The 25879-nt window shown below is 42.8% G+C and overlaps 1 protein-coding gene across 2 annotated transcripts in view; it reads right to left on the bottom strand.

Moving 5' to 3' along the window:
* Positions 1 to 25424, bottom strand: part of IFNGR2 (interferon gamma receptor 2) — a 39696-nt gene extending 14272 nt beyond the window's left edge. The window contains exons 1-4 of one of the 2 annotated variants that reach the window (XM_089677969.1): positions 25153 to 25424; positions 16319 to 16439; positions 8746 to 8796; positions 1983 to 2146 (exon numbers count right to left, since the gene is read on the bottom strand). In XM_089677969.1, the coding sequence (XP_089534095.1) occupies positions 1983 to 2146; positions 8746 to 8796; positions 16319 to 16439; positions 25153 to 25231 (415 nt within the window). In that variant the 5' untranslated portion in view covers positions 25232 to 25424. The remainder of the gene's footprint in view (positions 1 to 1982; positions 2147 to 8745; positions 8797 to 16318; positions 16440 to 25152) is intronic. The other variant, XM_089677970.1, reaches the window with a different exon arrangement.
* Between the last annotated feature and the right edge of the window lie 455 nt (positions 25425 to 25879).

Below are 25879 nucleotides of genomic sequence, written 5' to 3'. Positions count from 1 at the left end.
TGAACCATTTTTGCAGCGTGGCAGAGAGCATTATCCTGTAGAAAGCGGCCATTGTCATCAGGGAATGTGATTTCAATGAAGGGGTGTTATTCACGTAACCTGTCACAGGTCATAAAGTTATGGTTGATTGGTAGATCTATAGTGAATATCCTCTTGGCTCCAGAAGTATTTACCCCTGTTTATGACCAGGCCAGTTTTTGCTATTTAGCACTGTGCTAGTTTAACTGGCAATTGCGCGGTCATGCAACTTTGTACCCATATTAAATTTATATAACTTATATCACAAAAATACACCTTACTTTTGGTGGTATCAACTCATCACTGGGCTTTTGATTTTTTATTATACAAAACGAAAAATGACAAAACATTTAAAAAAAAAATTTATATTATATTTTTTACTTTCTGCTATGAAACATATCAAAAACTTTTTTAAAAATCTAGTTTCTATATAAAACTTAGGCCAAAATGTATTCTGCTACATGTCTTTGGTAAATAAAAACCCAATAAGTGTATATTAATTGGTTTAGGTGAAAGTTATAGCATCTACAAAATAGGATATATATACTTGAATTTTTATTTATTTTTTTTTACTTGTAATGGCAATGACTTATAGTTGGACTATGTTAGTGCAGCAGGCAATCTGACACTGACTGACGCTGGCCGGGAGGTACACCAACTAACGGGCTCTGACATCACCAGTGACACAAATACAGTGATCAGTGATAATACTATACACTGTCACTGTATTAATGACACTGGCTAAGAAGGGGTTAACATTTAGGGGCAATCAAAGGGTTAACTGTGTGCCTAGCAAGTGTTAATGTGTATAATATGTGCTGTTTTCCGTTTTACTAAATATCGGTTTATTCCTTCTCCCTGCTTTGAAAGGAGAACAAATAGATCGTTACTTCTGTAGACCCTGCGCATTTGTCAACACAGGGCTCTGGGTTTTGAGTGGACACAGCCGATCAGCAGGTCAGACATGAATCATTCGCTGACACCCATTGACAAAATCCAGCTGTGTCCAATCACAGCAGGAGTAGCCTGGGAAACGGGGTGGGGGGCATGCACACCCTGAACCTGGAAGTATGGGCTGTTGTACAGGTACACGATTGTGCTTCTTCAAATCTCGCTACAATTGTTGCATGTCGCCCAAAGGAAGTTCTGGAACTTCTTTTGGGCGACATGTGTCATGTGATTGCAGCGTGACAATCACAGCAGAATCACACCACATTTTAGGTGCCATTGAAATGAATGGTACCTGAACATACTGATGTGTGCGATTTGACATTTTAACATTGCGATTTGAAATCATGCGCAGAATTACGGCGTGCTTTAAACCGCCCATATGTGAATGGAGCCTTTGGCTATATTCACATCTATATATGTTGAGAATGCGCACAAAATTTAGTGCTTTCCCGACAACAGAAACGCGTTGCCCTTTAGCAGACACACATTGGTGCCATTGTTAGTGGCATCCCTATGCAACTGCAAATACACAAGTAAAGCACCATGCAGTGCGGCACATTTTTGGAAAAAAAAAGTCAGAGACTTCTGTTCCACATATATATATTGCAATGAGTGGAGCAAATGGGCTTTAAGAAGCGAAACCCACATCTGCTGTTAGAAATCTAGTCATTCAAAAAAAAATACTTTGAATTTTCTCATCATTGCAGTAAAAAATAAACAGAAAACTGAATGAAGGTTTCCTTCGAGATTCTGCCAGAGTATGGCCAGCTAGTCTCATCCCCTGTTGTCAGAACTCTTCGGGTAGGTTCTGACAAAATAGCGCACTTTACCAACACGCACAGAAACAGCTAACCTTTAGCCGATGGGTGGTGCCATTAATTGCTAATGGTACCCCCACGCATTTGAAAAACGAGCACACGCCAAAAAACGCGAAAAAACAGGAGCAAATGATTTCTTTTCTCACTTCAGTGTCATTTTAGGACAACCCCACCCCCCACCCCCAAATGACGTACTGTTTATACTTGGTTGGAAATTTGGCAATACAACCCATTCAGATCTTCTCAATCCCAACTCCGCCCGGACCATCGGTCTTCCCCTCCAGAAGGGAAAGATTTTTTCTGTGAAGTCGCACTCCGTCTCGGTGATGTTTACACACAATTCACGCAATCCGCTGTAACTGCAAGACACAAAACGCCAGTTATTCAATGACTGTACATTATACAAACACAAACAGTGTATGGCGATCCCAATCTGCCAATCCCTCCACTGGCTTCCCATTGCCCAATGGATAAAATTCAAAACATTAATAACATATAAAGCCATTTATAACTCTGCCCCAAATTACATCACCAATCTTGTCTCCAAATATCACCCAAACTGTACTCTCCGCTCCTCGCACGATCTCCTGCTCTCTAGCTCCCTTGTCTCCTCCTCCCATGCTCGTCTCCAGGACTTCTCTAGAGCTTCCCCCATCCTCTGGAACTCTATACCCCAATTTATCACACTATCACCTACTCTGCTCACTTTTATGTTTTCAGAGATCACCTATCTCTACAGGGAAGCCTATCCTGCCATCAGCTAATAATGGAATCTTCTACTCCTCCTACCAGTCCATCCCCCACAGTTACTACCTTTTGTACCGCTAGCCCCTCCCTCCTAGATTGTAAGCTCTGAGGAGCAGGGCCCTCCTATCCCTCTTGTATTGGACTGTATTGTTGCTGTATTGTCTCCCATTATACTGTAAAGCGCTGAGCAAACTGTTGGCGCTATATAAATCCTGTATAATAATAATAATATAATTTATTTTTTATTTATTTATTTCAGGTACTTATATAGTGCTGTCAATTTACGCAGCACTTCACATATATATGTATTGAACATTCACATCAGTCCCTAACCCTCAAAGGGTGTACAATCTAAGGTCCCTAACTCACCTTCATACATACACATACTAGGGACAATTTAGACAGGATCCAATTAACCTACCAGCATGTCTTTGGAGCGTGGGAGGAAACCGGAGTACCCGGAGGAAACCCACGCAGGCACAGGGAGAACATACAAACTCCATGCAGGAGGCGCCATGGTCGGGAATCGAACCTATGACCCATTTACTGCAAGGCAGAAGTGCTAACCACTAAGCCACTGTGCCGCCCACTGTAAACCCTGTAGGGTGCCGAGCTAAAGGAACTGTCAGGATACAATTCTGATTACTGCTCTTTCATCTAAAGCTTAAGTCTGGGCACAGAAACTTTCATTTAATTATATTCTTCAATAGCCACAAAAGACATAAATCTGCTCTTTGCACCAAATGCCTTAGCAATTGCAGATATTACTCTGTAAAAGTAGCAGTGACATCATCACTGTGCTGCACAGTGAAGGAAGTATTTGATCCCCTGCTGATTTTGAATGTTTGCTCACTCACAAAGAAATGATCAGTCTAAAAATCGAATGGTAGGTGTATTGTAACACTGAGAGACAGAATAGCAACAAAATATTCAAAAGAAATGCATGCCTAACAAATGATGCACTGATTTGCATGTTCATGAGGGAAATAAGTATTTGATCCCCTATCATTCAGCAGGATTTCTGGCTATGAGGTGTCTTTCATACAGGTAGCAAGCTGAGATTAGAAGCAGTCTCTTAAAGGGAGTGCTGCTAATCTCATTTTGTTACCTGTATAAAAGACACCTGTCCACAGGAGCAATCAAACAATCAGATTCCAAACTCTCCACCATGGCAAAGATCAAAGAGCTGTTTTTCAAGCTCCTGCAAAGAGAAAGTCTCAACACTGGATTACTGCACAGAACTGGAAGAAATACACAGGACTCTTGTATTAGACAATATTTGCTTGTCCCGGCATTCAGCTTCAAAACTACTTTTTAGTGAAGAATATGAAAATAAAGAGTGATGATGCAAAAATTAGTGCACAATACAAAGCATCAGTCCTTGCTTGCTCTGCTCTCTCCCCCTGTCCGCGCATGTAGTGCACATGATTGACTGCTAGTACTGCCCCTTCCTCTCCCAGACTGAGTGCTACTAGGCAGGGGAACACGTGAGGCTGATACCAAACAGAAAAACACAGAACAGAACACTGCACTGTGAACAGTGATCTGACGGTTTCTTCTTTCCTGCAAAGCAGGGAGAAAAATAAATAAATAAATAAACCAGCCAGACAGACAGTTAAAGAGGAGTTCCAGTGAAAATAAAAAAATAAAATAAAAAAGTCAGCAGCTACAAAAACTGTAGTTGCTAACTTTTAAAAAACGGACACTTACCTGTCCCTCGATCCCGCAGTGTCACCCGCAGCCCGTTTCACCGGCCGCCCTGTGTTCCCGGCGCTGGCATCTTCAGTGTGGGCACCTAGCTGTGACAGCTTGGTGGTGGTGGGGGGGGGGGTGAGGATTAGGACAACGTCCCCTTTCGATTGCCTAGGCGATCCCAGCGGAAGTGGGAGCAGGTACCTGTCAATTTCAGCTGCCAATCTTTAATGGGGAGCGGGGGACCAGTCCTTACAGCAGAACTTCCCCTTTTTGGGTGGATCTCCGCTTTAAGTAAAAGCAGCACACATTACACATTATTAACCACTTCCCGACCGGCCATTGCCTATAAACGGCCAGATGGTGGCAGTGCAGGGTCGGGTGGCCGTTTACAAACAGGGGGAGGGAGCGCACAGCACCGCGATCCGGTGCCCGCTATGTCCTCCGGACACAGTGAAACACCGATCGTCGGATGGGACCTCTGTACGAGGTCCCGATCATGTGATCACTGATTGGCCAATCAGTGATCACATGCAGAGTAGTACGCAAGATGTCACTTGTGACATCATTGCTTACTACGTGTGAAATCTGTGAATGATCACAGAGGTCACATGGTACAAGGCTATTCACAACAGCCTTGTACCATGTGACAAGCTGTGACCAATCACAGCTCACTCAGTACTTCTCAATGAGTGCAAGAATGCAGCCAGAGAGAAGGAGAAATGATTGCTTTTACATCCTATATGGGTGTAAAAGCAATCAGTGTAAAAAACAAAAAAAAAAAAAATCTTCATCACCCCCCACAAGTAGTACAGTGTCACCATGGTGACACTGTACTGCTAGGGTGACAGTATGTAAAAAAAAAAAATATAAAAAAAAAAATAAAAATGTAAACAATTTTTTTAAAAATTATAATGTTTGGTTATAAACTAATTTGCATTTTTTTTTTACTAAAAAGATAACGGAATAAATTTTGGCCAAGATTTATGATGAAATATTATTTATTTGCAAAATTTTATTAAAAAAACACTTTTCAAAATTTTTGGACTTTTCATATAAATAGCAAAAAAAATTAAAATCCCAGCGATGAATAAACACCACCAAAATAAAGCTTTATCTGTCTCAAAAAAATGGTAAAAAATTCATGTGGGTACAGTGTTGCATGACCACGCAATTGTCATTCAAAGTGTGATAGCGCTGAAAGCTGAAAATTGCCCTGGTCAGGAAGGGGGTCAAAGTGTCCGGTCTGGAAGTGGTTAAGGCTCGCAGTTAACCCTTTGATTGCCGTAGATGTTAACCCCTTCCCAGCCAGTGTCAGTAGTAAAGTGACAGTATTAGCACTGATCACTGTATTAGTGTCACTACTGAAGTCTGTGTCATTTAGACAGTCAGTGCACCTCCCAGTCAGCGTCAATTACTGCCAGATTGCCCGCCATACTATCACAGTCCCTGATCACCGCCATTACCAGTATAGCATCATAGCTGTGAAAATTCCAGTATATATAAACATACCGTAGTTTTTAGACGCTATAACTTTTGTAGAAACCAATTAATATACAATTATTGGGATAATGTTTTACATGTAGCAGATTACATTTTGACCTAAATTTATAAAGAAATTTGTTTTGATTTTTTGTTGGATGTATTTTATAAACAGAAAGTAGAAAATATGGTGGGTTTTTTTTTCACAATTCTCAGTCTTTTTTCATTTATATAATAAAAATGTAAAAACCCAGTGGTGATCAAATACCACCAAAGCTCTGTTTGTGCAAAGAAAAGAAAAAAAATACAAATTTCATTTGGGTACAGTGTTGCATGACCGTGCAACTGCCAGTCCAATAGTTCAGTGCTAAATAGCAAAAAATGCTTTGGTCATGGGGGTTGTCCTGCCTTCTCTGCAGTTATGAAAGGGTTACAGGCAGTATAACCTTTGATGTCCACACAGTAAAGAGTCGATGATTGATAACCGATGATCTTTTACTGATAACATGTGATCATAATGAGAATGAATGAATGTGAATGCGCGGATGAATGTGGTAAAACTGGAATACAAACAGAATAAACAGACATGAGTACATATCTAACTACCTAGCAATATGCACAACATTCCTCAGTACATAGGAGGGGTACTTACAGACTTTGGGGGTCTAATCAAGCCCATATATGAAGAGGGAACAGCATCCCACATGTACTTGCATTGTAGAATTTCTTCAGTCTGAAGAGATGAGGTCACTTCCTCCCAAGTTAGCAAACAGGACGTCCCTAGCCTTAAAGGGACAGACACTGCTGAATGCTAAAGAATGCCTTGTGTAATACAAGGCAGCACAGGGGTAAAAACTTCTGGAGCTCAAGTGGCTAATAAAAAAAAAAAAAAAAAACCATGAGCATTTCCTAAAGTCTGATTAATAAAGGATGACAGTCTGGAGTTTTCCTTTAATGTGTACTCTCTAGTGCAGGGGTGTCAAACTGGCGGCTCTCCAGCTGGTGCACAACTACAAGTCCCATCATGCCTCTGCCTGTGGGAGTCATGCTTGTAGCTGTCAATCTTGCAATGCCTCATGGGACTTGTAGTTTGGCAACAGCTGGAGGGCCGCCAGTTTGACACCCGTGCTTTAGTGTTTAACAGCTGTGTCTACATTTATTACAAGAACCGGGAACCTCACTGAGGCACGGGGTACATCTCTCCTCACTCCCTGATTAATAGGTTTCATTTCTATAAATAAATGCTTTGAATTTGTTTTGCAGTCAGACATCCTGTTGGCCTCGCTCTGTTCTGGAACTTGAGCTGTCCTATCATCAGGACGGAAGGAGGTCTATACAAGTATTTTATTTTGGCACTGGTCTCCATGTGAAAAATCAAATTCACATATCAAGCTGGGAGAAGACAGGAAGGCACTTTCTGTCCAATCTGCTAAATCGCAACATGAGCGGAAATTTGATTATATAATAATGGCGCAAGTTGTGTTTCATAAAGACCTCACCTACAGGCGTGTAAACATGCGTAAAGCCTATACATGCGTAAAATTCATCTTTGTCCGCTTCTAGTGTGGCAGTCAAGGTTTATACGTTTGCATATACTTGAGCACAGCTGTGTGCATTGTCCCATAGAGAACAAAGCATGTGTTCAGATCCATATAAGAGGAAAAAAAAAACAAAACACAAGAGCCAAAACAAAAAAACAAACAGAGAACACAAAAAAAACCCACAAAAAACACAAAGAAAAAAAAAAAAAGAAAAAAAACACAAAAAAAAAAAACACAAAAACAAAAAACCCCAGAAAAAACCCACAAACAATAAAACCCACAAAAAACAAAGAAACAAAAAACAAAAAAACCCCACCCATGTGAAAGAGGCCTTTATGGCAGGTTCACACTAGAATCGCATAGAAGCACGGTCCACATTCCTGTGTAATTTCCGTGCATTCCCCTGCTGTCATTTGGCAGCCCATTCATTTGAATAGGCTGCAAATCGCACCTAACAGCACAAAAAAAAAAAAATAGTGCATGTACTGTTATTGGAAAATGCGCCGCACCAAATCGCACAGTACTGCCTTTGCAAGCTGTGTTTGGGGTGTCAGTGTATTGGTACCTGCAGCAGATTGCAAAGGCAATGCATTTTGAATTCAGTGCAGGAAATGCGCACAGAAACGTGCCTTTCCCGCACCGCATTTTGGTGTGAACCGGCCCCTTAGTGTTGGTAAACTCCACTTCTGAACTTGTACCTACAGGTAAGCTGATAATAAGGCAGTGAACATCTCCTGAAATTACGATGTTTGGGAGATATTCACACTGGATGCACCCAGTGATGTGAGTGGCGCATGCGCTCTGAAGGGACGGCACACCCAGAGCTCTGTGCTGTAAAGCATGATTCCTGTGCAAATGCGCAGGAGTGACGTCATCGCGGCTCAGCCAAAGGACCAGAGCCCCGGATGACATACCAGGGGAAGATGGAAGCCCTGTTAGCAGTGACAGCACACTACTGGAGGGCATCATTCTAAAGGGACGTATTTCATAATGTGCTAGTATAAGATGTACACTAGCCTTGCAGGCTTCTTTTTTTTTTTTCGGCAAGGCTGTGGTTTACAATCGCTTTACCTAATCATTGGGTCTAAAAAAATGCACATTTTAATACGTGCAGTAAATAAAAAAAAAAAAAAAAAAAGGGGGGGGTGGGGTTAGGCCATGAAAAGGTTCATGGCCAAACATATATCTGCTCAGAGCTGTGCTTTTTGGGCACAGCAAAAATGAAACCCCATTATGTTCGGAAGCAGTACCACCGCTGAACACAACGTATTCAAGGGATGGAGACTCGCCGCAACTGCCCTTAAAACACAGTCGGTCGGCATTTTCAGGGAAGGAGGCGGTGGGTGACATATTGCCTCCTCACCGCCTGTCAAACTCCCTCTAAAGAGTGATCCACCGCAGATCGCTTTTCAGAGGGGTGGCAAGGGCTGCTGCAGCATGTCAGAAGAAGCCCACACACTAACAGTTTAAATATATATTTCTGGGAACCATCTTACCTGCCAAAATATTTGTCATACTGTTCAGCCATTCTTGTGGTGTGGCCATCCCTGCAAGACAGCATAGCTCAGTTGGTGACATCACTTCTCTACAGTTACAGCAATACAGCTCAGTCACCAGCAAGCTAAATGGACAACAGGGAGCAGAAGCAGTCCTGCCATGCAGGGGTGGGGGAGGCTGACAGATCCAAGGACTTACATTAAATTAATTTTCTAGTGAATCCATAACTGGATTTTTAAGTGTCAGAGCCATGTTGCAATTTTTTGCACACATAATGCACATTTTAGGCCTAAAGATTAGGTAAACTCCCGAAACTCAAATTATATATTTTCCAAAAGCAGAAACCCTGGAAAATAAAAGCACCCAATAAATACAATATTGTTAAATTTATTGCACACAAACGTAATAGATTACCCGACCTGCTAAATATAAAAGATGAGGCTGCATCAAGTAAGTAGATACCAAACATGTAGAGTGTTATACTGACCTGCTCTGTGTAATGGTTTTACACAGAGCAGCCCTCATCCTCCTGTTGTGGGATCCTTTACCGGCGCTCCTGGCTTCTCCTGCCTTCCAAATGCCCCCATAACAAGCCACTTGCTATAGGGGTACTCATGCGCGCTCTATCCCAAACTGCACTGTGTACTGGGCAGCACAGTGGCTAAATGGTTAGCACTTCTGTCTGGCAGTACTAGAGTCGTTGGTTCAAATCCCAGCCACGGCACCACCTGCCTGGAGTTTGCATGTTCTCCCTGTGACTGCATGGGTTTCCTCCGGGTACTCCGGTTTCCTCCCACACTCCAAAGACATGCTAGTAGGTGAATTGGATCCTGTGTAAATTGGCCCTAGTATGTGTATGTATGAATGTGAGTTAGGGACCTTAGATTGCACCCCCCTTGAAGGTTAGGGACTGATGTGAATGTACAATATAGATGTGAAGCACTGCGTAAATTGACGGCACTATATAAGTACCTGAAATAAATATTGACAGTGCAGCTTGGCCCCGCAAACCCCCTCCCCTATCACTGGGATTTGATTGACAACAGAAGGAGCCAGGATTTAGTGAGGAGGGAGAGAGAGCATCATCGCTACCCTCAGGCACAGTGCTGATCGAAATCACGCTCAGGTAAGTATTTTGGAGGGCCAGCGAACTGCACCTAAAAGTTTTTTTACCCTAAAATGAAAAAAAAATGCATTGAAAAAAAGGTAAAAAATAAAATGTAGCCTTTACAAACACTTTAAAACTGCATGTGCCTCTAAAATGCTGACATCTTCAGTACCCAATATTGTGCATACGCAATGCTTTGAAAACCTTTACAGGTGATCAGTTGAGAGCCAACAATGAATAATGGCCCTGGAATAATTGCTCTCTTCTGTCTGATATGTAACGTTTAGTGAAACCGTTGTTTCTGTACTGAGCAACACCCAACGTGTATGTTTACATTTGTATGTGCATGCACTGGAGGGGCTTTAAACTTTTTTTTTGTGATGAGTAACTTTGGATTTTTAATGTTTTGTTTTTATTTATTTTTTTTATAGCTAAAAGCAGAACTAAACCCTCCTGTCCTTTTCAGCCAAAAAAGCCGTCTTGGCCTCGGTTTGATCTGTAACTGCACATGTGATCAGTTATGGCAGCGCCACTTTATGAAATGACAGTTCGGTTTAGAGCACAAGCAAATGTGACAGTTAGCATTCTCGGCGTGCCTTAAAGTGGAGCTGAATTCTCCATACTTACCTGTCTAACAGTCCTGTGCCGGAATTATCTTCAGAGTGGCGATATTTGAGCCTCTTTGGCCAGCAGGAGATGACATGGCTCCTGTGCATATGCAGGAGGCCATCATCCCGGCACTCAGAGACAGGCCCGGCACTGTGAGCAGGCCGGTAGGGGCATTTTATCGTAGAAGAGACAGTGCATGTGTCTTCTGCAATAAAAGCCTGTCTGCTTGCAGGTTTTTACAGTGGGACTTTAATTGTAACTTTTTTTAAACTGTTAAATCAATAGGTTTAGTTCCGCTTTAACTGTATTGCCATCACATAGGGGGCTGTGATTGTGGAAGTGACCGGGTAATTTTACATCATTCTAGTTACAAAGCAAACAGTTGGCTTGACAGGAGTAAAAACTCATTGGGAGTGTGTGTAAAGACCCACACGGTTGCTGACATAAGCGTTACATTATTGGCAACAAAGGGGTTAACCCTTTGAGGACCGTAAGATTTTGGAACACCAAAAGAATAAATTTTTTTGTTTTTAAAGTTCGTACACTTCAGTTGCTGTAACTAAGCCATTTCATGAAATTGGCAAAAAGCTAGCTCCGTTTGTTGTTTGTTGATAAGAACTAATATTTTGACTCAAACCAAAAAAAAAAAAAAAAAAAAAAAAAAAAAGTTTTAAGTTCTTAATCAGATGATACACGCAATTAAAAACATGGGACAAATACGTCCCTTGGTCCTTAAAGGGTTAAAGTAATCTTTTCTTAACTGAAATGCAGGGGGCGCTATTGCCCGAGCTTTTTTAAGTGCTACCTGCCTGGCTGTTATGCTGAGCCCCAATTTCACTGGCTTAGAACAAGTATGCACAGCAGGAAACGTATTCTTTTTTTTCCCCCTTAAACCAGATTTTTTTTTACATATTTTTCAAAATTTTCATAACATAGAAAAGAGAACAAACACAAAAAGGGAAATACAGCCGTGGCCAAACGTTTTGAGAATGACACAAATAACAATTTTCCCAAAAGTCTGCTGCCTGAATGTTCCAGAATGTTATGAAGACTGATTATCAATTGCAAAGTCCCTCTTTGCCATGAAAATTAACCTAATCCCCAAAAACTGCATTTCAGTCCTGCCACAAAAGGACCAGCTGACATGTCAGTGATTCTCTCGTTAACACACGTGTCAGTGTAGATGAGGACAAGGCTGGAAATCACTTTGTCATGCTGATTGAGTCAGAATAACAGACTGGAAGCTTTAAAAGGAGGATGGTGCTTGAAATCATTGTTCTTCCTCTGTTAACCAGGATTACTTGCAAGGAAACACATGCAGTCATCATTGTAGAAAAAGGTATTCACAGGCAAGGATATTGTTGTTACTAAGATTGCACCTAAATCAACCATTTATTGGATCATCAAGAACTTCAAGGAGAGAGGTTCAATTGTTGTGAAGAAGGCTTCAAAGAGCCCAAGAAAGTCCAGCAAGTGCCAGGACCATCTCCTAAACTTGATTCAGCTGTGGGATCGGGGCACCACCAATGCAGAGCTTGCTCAGGAATGGTAGCAGGCAGGTGTGAGTGCATCTGCATGTACAGTGAGGCCAAGACTTCTGGAGGACGGCCTGGTGTCATGAAGGGCAGCAAAGAAGCCACTTCTCTCCAGGAAAAACATCAGCGACAGACTGATAATCTGCAAAAGGTACAGGGATTGGACTGCTGAGGAGTGGGGTAAAGTCATTTTCTCTGATATCCCCCTTTTGATTGTTTCTGAAAAAGCCTTGTCCAGAGAAGAAAAGGTGAGCACTACCATCAGTCCTGTGTCATGCCAACAGTAAAGCATCCTGGGACCATTCATGTGTGGGGTTGCTTCTCAGCCAAGGGAGTGGGCTCACTCACAATTTTGCCCAATAACAGAGCCATGAATAAAGAATGGCACAAAAACCTCCTCCGAGAGCAACTTCTCCCAACCATCCAAGAACAGTTTGGTGACAAGCAATGCCTTTTCCAGCATGATGGAGCACCTTGCCATAAGGCAAAAGTGATAAATAAGTGGCTTGGGGAACAAAACATCGAAATTTTGGGTCCATGGCCAGGAAACTCCCCAGACCCTAATGCCATTGAGAACTTGTGGTCAATCCTCAAGAGTTGGGTAAAAACAAACCCCAGAAATTCTGACAAACTCCAAGCACTACAAGGGAGAGGTGCAGCGCTAGCTAAATAAATAAATATACACTTATATACTTGATAAATCAGTAAAAAGTGCTATTAAAGTGCAAAACGGTGACTAAATGATGAATATAGTCCATAGCGTGCTCAGAATCCAAGAGAGTCCTTTAAGAGCTCCAATCCCTGGATTCGTGGATGAGGTGATAAAGGTAAAAATTGCGCACTCACCAAATACGCAATTCAAATGCGCATTCAAAGCTGATATTCCAGGGTCCTCATATGGATCTGGTCAGATCTGGTCACAGAAAGCCCTCCGCCACCTGGTAGTGTATTCCACACATAGAAGAAAAGGCCGCTCTGCAGATGTAAAGGACTCCCACCAGAGCCCAAAGAACAAAGGAGGCCAGATAGTGTGATACCTTATAGGCAAGGGGTATTTATTCCCAAAAACACACAGTATAGTATACAGGCAGAGGCAGGAAGGATACTGACCATGCAATGGATAGGTAGGTAATAGATGGCCGCCGGGGCCCTCGTGGCGCCGGTCGGCGTGACGTCACACCGCTTGTAGCCGCTCCAAGCACTGATAATGCAAGAATGGGCTGCCATCAGTCAGGATTTGGCCCAGAAGTTGATTAACAGCATGTCAGGGTGAATTGCAGAAGTCTTGAAAAAAAGGGGTCCACACTACAAATATGGACTCTGCATAAACTTCATGTAATTGTCATATTGACACGTATGAAATGCTGGTCATTATACCATAGTAACATCTGACAAAAAAGATCTAAAAACAATGAAGCAGCAGACTTTATGAAAATTAATATTTGTGTAAGTCTCATACCTTTTTGCTGGGCCTGTACATTGCATCCAGAATATGGAGAACATTACAGTAACCTATGGAAAGAGATTATACATGGATTGCATTGAACAATCAGTACAGGTACAGGTTGTCCTGAAAACCCCAGAATACACATCAACACTTATGTAGGTAATAAAAGAGGAATAAACAAGATACAAAGTTAAAAATTGCCATTTGTCCAGTCTACATTTACCACACCAACCATTATCCCCCGAATCAAAGATTAGCCTCCAAGGGGGAAATTATTAGAAATTGGGTGGCTGCATAAGAACAGACGTTGAGAAGGACCAGGTCCCATGACATCATTTTGAGCCATAAATACCCATCGTTTCTGGAATATTGCCAGGCATCCCCTACCAGTATAGGTCAGTTTTATGAATGACAGCATTCATAAAACTGGGCGGCACAGTGGCTAAATGGTTGGCACTTCTGCCTGGCAGTACTCGGGTCGCTGGTTCGAATCCCAGCCATGGCTCCACCTGCCTGGAGTTTCTATGTTCTCCCTGTGCCTGCGTGGGTTTCCTCCGGGTACTCCGGTTTCCTCTGGGTACTCCAAAGACATGCTGGTAGGTTCATTGGATCCTGTCTAAATTTTTGGAAATTTTACTTTATTTTTGATGGCTCCCCTAATGAGGACAGACAACACCCCAGGGTGCTGCGGCACCCTGCTTGAGAAAGGCTGCATAATATTTATTTCAGGTACTTGTATAGCGCTGTCAATTTACGCAGCGCTTTACATATATATTGTACATTCACATCAGTCCCTAACCTTCAAGGGGTGTACAATCTAAGGTCCCTAGTATGTATGAATGTAAGTTAGGGACCTTAGATTGTACAAAGTTTGCAAATAAATAATTGTTCTTCATAAATTTAGGCCGAGATGTATTCTGCTACATGTCTTTGGTGAAAATAACCCAAATTAGGATGTATTTTTAGTTTGTAGGAAAGTTATAGAGTTCACAAACTATGGTATAGATCTGAATATTGATCAATCCTGATGTACTGACAGCCAATCTCATTTCTTGAGGTCCAAGAATGTCAGAATAGTACAGATATCCCCCAAATGACCCCTTTTTGCAGAGTACACAGTACACAGTCCGACTTACTTCATAAGGGGCATGGCAAGTTTTTTGAAGTTGTATTTTTTTTGTCATAATTTTTCGGAAAATGAAAAAATAAAAATAAATTATTTTCACTATTTTTTTTTTACATACTGTCATCAGTGCAGTACAGCGTCATCATATAACTGGCATGGCGGTGATCAGGGACACTGACTGGTGACAGTGTGAAAAAATATATTTTTTTTAAAAAAAATTTATTATTTTAAATTTATTACATTTTTTTCTTTTAAGATTTTTTTTTCATATTTCACTATGACCAAAGTAGTACAATGTTACCAATGTTACCAGTAACATTGTACTACTTTGAGGAAGTGATCAGTATTTTTTTTTTTTTTTTTTTTTTTTACACAATTTGCTTATAGAAAAGAATTACTTTGCTATAAGCAAATTGTGTAAAAAAAAAAAAAAAATACTGATCACTTTCCCAAAGTAGTACAATGTTACTTTGGTCATAGTGAAATCCATCCATTGTATACTAGTGTCTATAAGCAAGCATTTATCTGAATGATATCGATTCATTCAGGTTTTTTTTTTTTTTTTTTTTTGTGCTTAGCTGTGATTTGGCCACAGGTAATCACATGACATGTGCATGTGATTAGCTGTGACCATTCACAGCTAGACACTAGTATACAATGGATGGCATGAATGAAGCCATCCATTGTATACAACTGTCACAGCAGGTCACATGGTACCGGCAATGGGGCTGGTACTCAGATCTGTCATCGGCCGTGTCCCTGGTACACGGCCGGTGACAGATTGCGCCGCTGCGCGGCTCTGCAAGTGCGCGAACTGCGCATGTGCGGGAGTACGCCAAATGGCGGCCTCCCAGAAAGCTAGTGCATTTTTCCGGACGCCATACGGCTATTGGCTGGGTGTCAAATGGTTAAAAGCGGATTTCCACCTGAGAAAAAAAATAAATAAATAAAAGTCAACAGCTACAAAAACTGTAGCAGATGACTTTTAAAATACAGCCACTTACCTGTCCCTCGGTCCAGCAGTGTCCTCACCACCGCTAGTTTCACCAGCGGTCTACTCTCCCTGCCACTGGCATCTTCAGTGTGGGCACCTGGCTGTGACAGCTTGCGGCTTCACAGCCGGGTGCCCACTGCGCATGCGTGAATGGCCCCGTAGTCCTCTGGGACCTGACACGTGTCCCAGAAGACAACAGGGAGGGAGGGTAGGACGACAACTTCTGCATTCCGATCGCCTAGGCGATCGAAGCGTAAGTGGGAGCAGGTACCTGTCAAATTCGGGTACCAGCTCCCCAAAAGGTGCCAATCCTTAATGGGGAGCGGGGGAAAAAGGCTTAAAGCGGAACTTCCCCTTTTGGGTGGAGCTCCGTTTTAAGTAACACTCAACCTCCTCTTTCTCTGTAGAGGTTCCACCTCAAATTATATATTCAGAAATACTGTACAAATCATATAATAATAATAGTCAAGTATCATGGTGATTTCTAGATTGTAAGCTCCAAGGAGCAGGGCCCTCCTATCCCTCTTGTATTGAACTGTATTGTTGCTGTATTGTCTCCGTTTATATTGTAAAGCGCTGAGCAAACTGTTGGCGCTATATAAATCCTGTATAATAATAATAATAATAATTTCTAAAAAGGGCTGAGCCTCTATAAAAGGCTGACATTTTTGTGGTCTCCAAATACTGGTCACCCATCTCCTCATCAGAATAACACATGGCTTAGATCCAGGAAGAACACAAAGTAATACTTACAGTTCAAATCCCACTCTGTACATTACGGGCAGTGGATCACCTTTCACTTCCACCGGATCCCACCTCATAATGTGCTTCATATTGTAAGAGTCAACGCAGACATTGCTTGGGGCAGGCAAACCTATGAAATATAAAGAACTATTAACACAGCATTATTCAAAGTCAGATCAGCAAAAAACAAAAACATGTTATTCTGGTCATAGGTGGAAGCTAACTGATTGATTCACCAGCTGGTTGGTTCCTTACATCGTCCTTGGAGCACCAATGGGGAAATTTGTGCACCTATTACTCTGGTCACTGCAGTCAATGGAGGCGTCCTTCAATCCCCCCATCAATTACAGTATATTATAGAGAATGCAGCAAGAAGAGTGAATAGAGGAGGGAAAATGAGAACAGTACCATGGACATGTTCATCAAGAGACCTTTGGCATGTTCAGGAGTCATTCAAAACCAGGTTACTTCAGAAGCTGCTAGAGGTTACTTGAGTTGTGGTTGAGTGGCCTTCCATCTGATGGTGCCTTTATGAGCCAATGCAACATTTCAGAGCAAGCAGCATGACGCCGGATACCTTATTAACTGTCTGTAAGGGTCGCAAATCTGGCCACCACTGAAAGATGGAGTTCACTCCACTGACCACCAATGAAAGGGGCATTACCCAAGACATGGAAATAATTTTAAGGATTCCTCTGAAGAAAAGGTTGCTTTGTATGTAAAGCGTAAGGCACCGGCTGGCAGGGTTGTGGATGACGTACGTGTCACCTAGGTTTCTCATCTACAGATAGTGAGAGGCTCCAGGGTTTGTTTCTGTGATGGAGAACACTATTTTTTTTTTTTAATTCTGTTCTGGGTCCTAGAACCTGGAGGTTTTGCAGAGCTTTGGGTGGGAAAAAGATTTCATTTCTATGTCATCTTACCTGGTAGGTAAACTTCATTATCAGGGCTCTCTCTCAAGTGTGGGAACCTGCTGATGGGTGAAATGGCTGAGTGCTGACAGAACACTATAAAAGGTGCACGTGGTGTCTGTTTGGGGAAGCCATTAGGGGACCCTGTTAGTCAGGAACTGACCTGAGTTTAGACAAGCAGATGTATTGTTTGTTTTATGGTGTGGAGATGCTGTACAAAGACTCTCTGCATTCATACTCCTGCTTTGCTGCCTTGCTGAATGGGATTGCAGTACACACCTACCTGGCCTGTTCCTGGGTGTCGCTGTCCCAAGCTACCACTACCAGTTGTGCTTGTGACCCTTAGTCCTCATGCACACTGGATGTTTTTGGCTTTTGACTTTTTTTCTACAGCCAGTAAACTCCCCCAGCATGTTATCATATGTGTTCATGCACACATAGAATGTAACCAACGTTTTTTGGCAGAGACAGTTTTTGGCTGGAAAAAAAAAACCCAGCACGGGGGGGATGGGGGGGGACTTTAAAAAAAATATATTTAATGTTTTGGTTTTTTTTTTGCACTGTTCCTTTAAAAAAAATTGTCATTTTTATTCCTATCACAAGGAATGCATGCATCCTTAAATAATTAGTGACAAGTCCTCTTTATGGAAAGAGTAAGACCCCACATCTCTCCTCCCTCTGCAATGTAAAGCATTGGATAAAAAAAAAAAAAAAAAAAAAAAAAAAGAAGGATTGATCTAGTGTTTTAAAGAAAAAAAAAAAAAAAAAAAAAAAAAAAAAAAAAGGAAGAAGTGACATTGTTTCCTTCACGGCCATCTTTCCTTCATTCATCTCTATGCCCAGCACCAGGATCGATGGTAAGGCTGAGAGAACTACAGAGCGGCGACCGGTAGCGAGGGGCGACAGCGGCCGGGCAGGCAGCAGCAAGGGGCAGCAAGATTTTTTTCGGCACCTGTATCGGTGCTGTTTTTCATTTCGGCCAACGGCTGAAATGAGTGTTTCTGGCTGAAGCGTTTTGTCCACCGAAATTTCAGTGCACCCCTAAAATACACTAAATGAAATGGAGACAGACACCTGCAGCATTGGCATCAACAGCAAATGTCAGATTCCAGCCATAGGAGTCCAGCCAGGTGCAGAACGTGCCTCTGTCATACTGATACAAGAAGTACAGTATGCACGTATAAAACACTAGGAGTAGAGTACACAAGTACAGTATGCTAGAAGCAGTATACAAGTACACTAGAAGTACAGTACACTATAATCCACATCACTGTGGTAGTTCATTGAGAGCTACAAGCCAACAGGCACGAAGGCTGTCCGGACTTGTAGTTCATTCATACACAGAACTCTGTGAATGAATGAAGCGGCTGTGTGGGCGGAGCCCCACGCAGCTGCACTGTTTTTGAAAAGTGACAGCTAGTACGGGGAACTTCTCCCCATACTGCTGCCACAGGGAGAGGGGGGCAATCAATCCCAATCAGGCAGCGGCTGCAGCACTGGGAACAGGTTACATGTTCCACCCTAAAAATGGGTGGAACATGTAACATGTTCCACCCTAAAAATGGGTGGAACATGTAACATGTTCCCAAAGGTGAACTTATCCTTTAACCACTTGTCCTCCTGAGGATTTACCCCCCTTAATGACCAGGCCTCTTTTTGCTACTCGGTGCCGCACTAATTCAACTGATAATTGCGCGGTCATGCAATGCTGCTTCCAAACGAAATTTACGTCCTTTTTTTTCACACAAATAGAGCTTTCGTTCGGTGGTATTTGATCACCTGTGCGCTTTTTATTTTTCACACTATAAACAAAAAAAGACCAAAACCTTTGAAGAAAAACAATATTTTTTACTTTCAGCTATAAAAAATATATAGTAAACTCAAAGTTGGTTATAAATTTAGGCCAAAATGTATTCTGCTCCATGTTTTTGGTAAAAAAAAATCCCAATAAGTGTATATTGATTGCTTTGTGTGGAAGTTATAGCGTCTACAAACTATGGTATAGATACTGCAATTTACACCATTTTTCTGCTATACAGTGCTGCGCTAGTTTAACGGACAATTGCGCGGTCATGCAATATGGTACATAAATGAAATTTACATCCTTGTTTTCCCACAAATTGAGCTCTCTTTTGGTGGTATTTGATCACCTGTGCGGTTTTTATTTTTTGCGCTATAAAAAAAAAAGGCTGACAATTTTGAGGAAAAAAAAAACAATATTTTGGACTTTTTGCTATAAAACATGTCCAGTAAAAAAAAATTTAAAAATCAAATTTAGTCATAAATTTCTGCCAAAATGCATTCTGCGATATGTCTTTGCTAAAAAAAAAACCCCAATACGTGTAAATTAATTGGTTTACGTGAAAGTTATAGCGTTTACAAATGGCGGGAAAGATACTGGGATTTTTAATTTTTTTTCATACTAATAATGGCGGCGATCAGTGACTTATGGCGGTGATCAGCGACTTATGGCGGGACTGCGGCGGACATTCTGACACTGGGGGGGGAACTGACTTGGGGTCACTGACATCCCCAGTGACGACAATACAGTGATCAGTGCAAAAAAAAAAAAACCACTGACACTGTACTAATGGCACTGGGGAAGAAGGGGTTAATTTTATTATTCAGTGAAAGGGTTAACTGTGTGAGGGGAGCGTTTTACTAGGGGGTGGGGGTGTGTACTGCAGGGAACACCGCTGATCGGGAGAGAGAAACTCTTCTGTCCCGATCAGCTTGTCAGGAGCTGTCAGGGAACTGACAGAAAGCACAGCTACTGCAACTGTGCTCTCTGTCACTGATTGCCGCTAATCGACGGGACATAGCCAGTAACGACCGGCTGTGACCCGGCGACTGACATCAGCGGCCGTGATCGGCGGGACAAGTAGGGCGGTGGCGCGCCTTGCGCGCACCCCTTACCTGTTTTAAAAACACACGTTTTAAAACGTGGTTTTGCCCAGCCGTGCCGCCCTGCCGCCGTATTTCTACAGTGGCTGGGCGGCATGTGGTTAATCTACAGAAAACCACCCGGCGATTCAGGAGTGGTTGGGTTTTAGGGGTGCTGTATGTATCCATGATTCAGGTCAATCCCTAAATATGGGTGTAACATGAAACATGGTCAAGGAGGTGAACCTGACCTTTAGGCCTTCCGTATGTCCATTTTTCATCTGTCCGTTTATGGATGAATTACGGACACCCATGTATTTCTATGGACTAGCAGATCATCTGTTTACATCTGTTAATGTCCGCATCCGTTAACATCTGTTTTTTTTTTTTTTTTTAAATGGAAGAAAACCCTATTTTTCTTCCGTAAAAAAAACAGAACGGATGAAAAACGGACAAACGGTCCGTTTTTGCATTGGTAAACGATGTAAAAAAACAGATGTGAACTGACGCAAGATGAATGTAAACCGATCTGTTTTTTCTTTGAAAAAACGCGACTGGACTGATGAAAGAAACAGAACGCTCGTGTGAAAGGACCCTTAACTGCTCTTCCTACCGGTTAGCTTATCCACTTCAGCTCCAGAAGATTAACCTTTCCTTCCTGACCAGGCCATTTTATGCTATACGGCACTGCATTACTTTAACTGACAATTGCGCAGTCATGCAACATGGTACCCAAAATCAAATTTATGTTCTTTCCCCCCCACAAATAGAGCTTTTTTGTAGGTGGTATTGGATCACCTCTGCGGTTTTTACTTTTTGAGTTAAACAAAAAAACCTGACAATTTAAAAAAAAAACAAAAAACATTTTTAATTTTCTATTATAAAACATCCAATAAATTTTTTTTTAAAAAGCCAATTTCTTCAAAAATGTAGGCAAAAATGTATTCTGCTTCATATTTTTGGTAAAAAAAAATCCTTATAAGCGTATATTGACTGGTTTGCGCAAATGTTATAGTGCCAACAAACTTATATACTGGAGTTTAAAAAAAAAAAAAACCGTTCTATACTAGTAATGGCGGTGATCAGCGACTTATAGCGGGACTGTGATATTGCGGCAGACATTTTTACACTAACTGACACTTTATGGAAACCAGTGACACTAATACAGTGATGAGTAAAAAAAGTCAAAGGAAGTGACGAAACACGTCAGAGACACGTGACGTCTGACGCATCAACTTCAAACCGGAAGTGCGATCGCGGCCATTTTGAAAGTGGGAACATGTGGTTACTGCTCCCTTGTTTGATTTTGTTTAACATGAGGAGCTTCTCTTTTCAAATCTGAATGTAAGTTACTAAATAAATTGGTTTTTGCATTTTGATCTGCCATATCTAATTGCTGATTTGTCCATGAGGAAAATGGAAGAAAAATCTATAAGATTATGAAGAAAGATGTTTTCCCATATCTGTGATATGCCCTTGTGATATACCCATAGGGTAATTATCCACTACTACACGAGTTGGAGTATTTTTGTGGTTGAAAAGGGTTTAAGGGTATCAGAAGTATATAGAGAGTGTGGTCATACACACAAAAAAATATTTTTTTCACGGATTTGTTGCAGTGGACACGATTTGAGTGTATCACGTTTTTAAATTTGATTTAAATCTAATTTAAAACCTCACGTTTGAGATTTTGGATATACATTTAAATTTGTGGAAGCAATCCTTTTTTTTTTTTTTTTTTGCATGTTGCACAGTGTGTGGCACATATTATTATGTGTTAAAGGCTATAACAATATTGTGAGTTTGTTTTTCTTTGAGGTTTATGGTCACTGGAAACATCATGGAATAAGAAAGATATTTACTTGAAAGAAGAAAATTGACTTTTGTGTGTGGTGCTTAAGACATTGGGGTATTTAGTTGTTATATTGGACAGTTGTATGACTAATGACACTAGTTGGGAAGGAGAACATCTAGGGCAATCAAAGGGTTAAGTGTGTGCCTAGCTATGTGCTGGTGTAACACTAGATGATGCTGGTACAAGAGAAAGTGATGGATGGTGTTCCTAGCTCTGCAGGAACGCACGATTGATCACTTTCCCCTGTCACAACAGAGCTGTGCTTATGTAAACATAGGCAGAGCTCAGCTCTTCCTCTCTGCCTGATGATCTGTGGATGCAGGTGAAGAGCTGATTGCCAGGACTCGGAGATCGACGTCTGCTGTGACAGTTCACAGCAGAAGCAATCTGCCGGCGACATGCGTAAAACTGCTATAGGGTGGATGTAGAGTGATTAGCTGAGGTTTACTTGTCTACCAACACATTTTATTGAATGGACTTCGAACAAGGAATCCATGAAGAAGGTCAGACATCCACCCTCATTGATAATATCAGAGGGGTGGTGTGCCCGGGGTGCAGACATTGATACAGAATTCCTGGGGAGAGGGCGACTAAACAAAATGCTCTGTGTGTAGAGGATCACAAGACTGAAGGAAGATCTGTATACTGTCTCTCTGAAAATGGAACCTTGAATACAAGAGAACTGTATCGCTGCAACGAAAAGAGGAACTGTGATGCTGCCGCATTCGCATTGGTTGGATGAGGAACTATTTTGCACCGTGTACAATTTGCTGTAAAAGTCCCCACAGACTTAGTAATTGTGGTTTACAGCCGACTCCATTTTTGGAGTTCATTTCGGAAGCTCTAGAACGGTCTGCCTCAAACATTTTAACTTAGAGGAACTTTGAAACTAATGTTTCGGTCCCAAGGAAACCCTGCTAATATCTGCTCTATGTACAGCTCGTGGTGTGTACGTGTGATCATCAACGGGACGATCTCCCCCCCGCCCCCCCCCACACACACACACACACTACAGTAGTTACTTGTCAGAGGCAGAAATTGTTAAAGCGGTATTAAACCCAAAAGAAAACATTATATTGCAGCTTACCAATTCTTAGATGTGATGGCTGCATTAGTTTTCTTTTTAAGATTTTCATCTGATGATACTGCCAGTAAATCTATTTTTCAAAAGAACAAACTCTCCTGCAGAAAGTATGAGTTACAGGATTGAGAGAAACCATTTAACACTAGCAGGGGTGCTTGCAATGATCAGTTTTTATTTATGTAAAACCTTTATCACAAAACGAAAAAACAGTTTGCTGTGCTGCTGTCCAAAGGTGCCCTGTGTGCTCTTTCATCCGGAGTTTGTGCAGTCCAATACAAGAGGTGTGTTACTGGCCAAGTCACAGAGGGGAAAACAGCGTAAAAATAAAGAAAACTAATGCAGGCACAACATTTAATGATTGGTAGGCTGCAATATATTACATTGTTGGATTGGGGTTTAAAGTGTTACTAAAGGTGATTTTTTAAATTAAAATAACAAAAATGTTATACTATCCTGCTCTGTGTAATGGTATTGCACAGAGCAGACCCCAAACCCCTTCTTCTGCAATCCCTCGCCAGCAATCTTGACACCTCCTATTTTCCATGTAACCCCACAGCAAGTCGCTTGCTATGGGGAACACAGTGCGTGCTTGCTCCCGAGCTGTGTATGCCTAAGGAGCCGCACTGCATAGACACGCACAGCATGGCTTGGCCCAGCCGCCTGCTTCCTCCTCCCTCCTTAAAGGGGATGTGGTTAGAGTCTGAGATGACTTACATGGTGCAGAATGTAGTAATGTACACTGTGGAGTGTACGCCGGTGTGTAATACGTGCAGGAGAGGAGTGTGCAGTATGAGTAGGTGCAGGAGAGGAGTGCACGGCGGTGGGTAGTAGGTGCAGGAGAGGAGTGCACGGCGGTGGGTAGTAGGTGCAGGAGAGGAGTGCACGGCGGTGGGTAGTAGGTGCAGGAGAGGAGTGCACGGCGGTGGGTAGTAGGTGCAGGAGAGGAGTGCACGGCGGTGGGTAGTAGGTGCAGGAGAGGAGTGCACGGCGGTGGGTAGTAGGTGCAGGAGAGGAGTGCACGGCGGTGGGTAGTAGGTGCAGGAGCAGTCACATTCACACTGAGCCTGTTATAGGATAGCACACATTACACAAAACCCCTCCCCCATACTACCCCTATAATTTAACATGACCCCCTCCCCCATTCTAGCCCCGTCATTGCACAGGACCCCTCCCCATACTACTCTCATCATACAGCTTGGGGGGGTATATACCGGTATACAGCTGGGGGGGTATATACCGGTATACTGCTGGGGGGGTGGGGGGAGGGGTATATAATCGGTATATAGCTGGGGGGGTATATAGCGGTATATAGCTTGGGGGGGGTATATAGCTGGGGGGGTATATATCGGTATATAGCTGGGGGGGGTATATATCGGTATATAGCTGGGGGGGTATATATCGGTATATAGCTGGGGGGGGTATATATCGGTATATAGCTGGGGGGGGTATATATCGGTATATAGCTGGGGGGGTATATATCAGTATATAGCTGGGGGGGTATATATCGGTATATAGCTGGGGGGGGTATATATCGGTATATAGCTGGGGGGGGTATATATCGGTATACAGCTGGGGGGGTATATATCGGTATACAGCTGGGGGGGTGGGGGTTATATACAGCTGGGGGGGTATGTATCGGTATACAGCTGGGGGGGGGGTATATATCGGTATACAGCTGGGGGGGGTGGGGGGTATATACAGCTGGGGGGGTATATATCGGTATACAGCTGGGGGGTATATACAGCTTGGGGGGGGGGTATATACAGCTGGGGGGGGTGGGGGTATATACAGCTGGGGGGGTATATATCGGTATACAGCTGGGGGGTATATACAGCTGGGGGGGGGTGGGGGGTATATACAGCTGGGGGGGGGTGGGGGGTATATACAGCAGGGGGGGAATATATCGGTATACAGCTGGGGGGGTATATATCGGTATACAGCTGGGGGGGTATATACAGCTGGGGGGGGTATATACAGCTGGGGGGGGTATATACAGCTGGGGGGGGTATATACAGCTGGGGGGGGTATATACAGCTGGGGGGGGGTATATACAGCTGGGGGGGGTGGGGGTATATACAGCGGCCAGTCTCCATAGTGGGTCAGCACTCACCAGGCTCGGTGTCGGAGGGGAGGACAGGCGGCAGTAGGGCGATGAGAGCCGGGATGAGGAGGAGCAGTGCGGGCTGCATGTCTGTCCGGAGCTCCGATGGGGTAGTCCGGGGTGGAGGAGGATCGGGTGACCGGGAATGGTGCAGCGGAGGCCGGGGTGAGGAGGAGAAGCTCCGGTAGCAATGACTGGATGATCCGACCTCTTCCTGCTCGCCGGGCTCCTCCTCTCCTGGAAGGGATTTCCCGTCCGCAGCTCCTGATGACTCATCGCCTCTCCCGCCTGCATGGAACAGCCGCTCCGCCTCCCGGCCTCGGCCCGCACAAGTCCACATCGTGTCCCCCGGGTCCGGAGAAGCAGCTGCCCTACAATCCTCCTGCCCATCCCTCCTGTGTGCCCACACCGGCCCGGACATCGCATTACTCCCTCTATGTCTGTCCTCTGACACCCAATACAAATACCAATAGGAAGCATGACCTGTCTGTACCCTGGGAGCCCATGGGAGGGGGGATAGTCTGCAGGACTCACCATTCACTGATTACAGCTGCAATGAAGGTCAAAAAGTTGAGCAAAGCACTTTTTTTTTCTTTTTTCCATATGCATTTATTATTTTTTTAAAACGTGATCTACAATGGGGAAAATAATGAATTGATCCCCTGGAGATTTTGTCAGTTTTTCCACTTACAAAGAAATGAAGGGTCTATAATATTCTGTCATAGGTGTATTTTAA

Source organism: Staurois parvus, unplaced genomic scaffold, assembly GCF_062004578.1.
Source record: "Staurois parvus isolate SC_StPar_1 unplaced genomic scaffold, SC_StPar_1.0 ptg000195l, whole genome shotgun sequence".
NCBI lineage: Eukaryota > Metazoa > Chordata > Amphibia > Anura > Ranidae > Staurois > Staurois parvus.
This window is presented reverse-complemented; position numbering and strand designations above follow the sequence as displayed.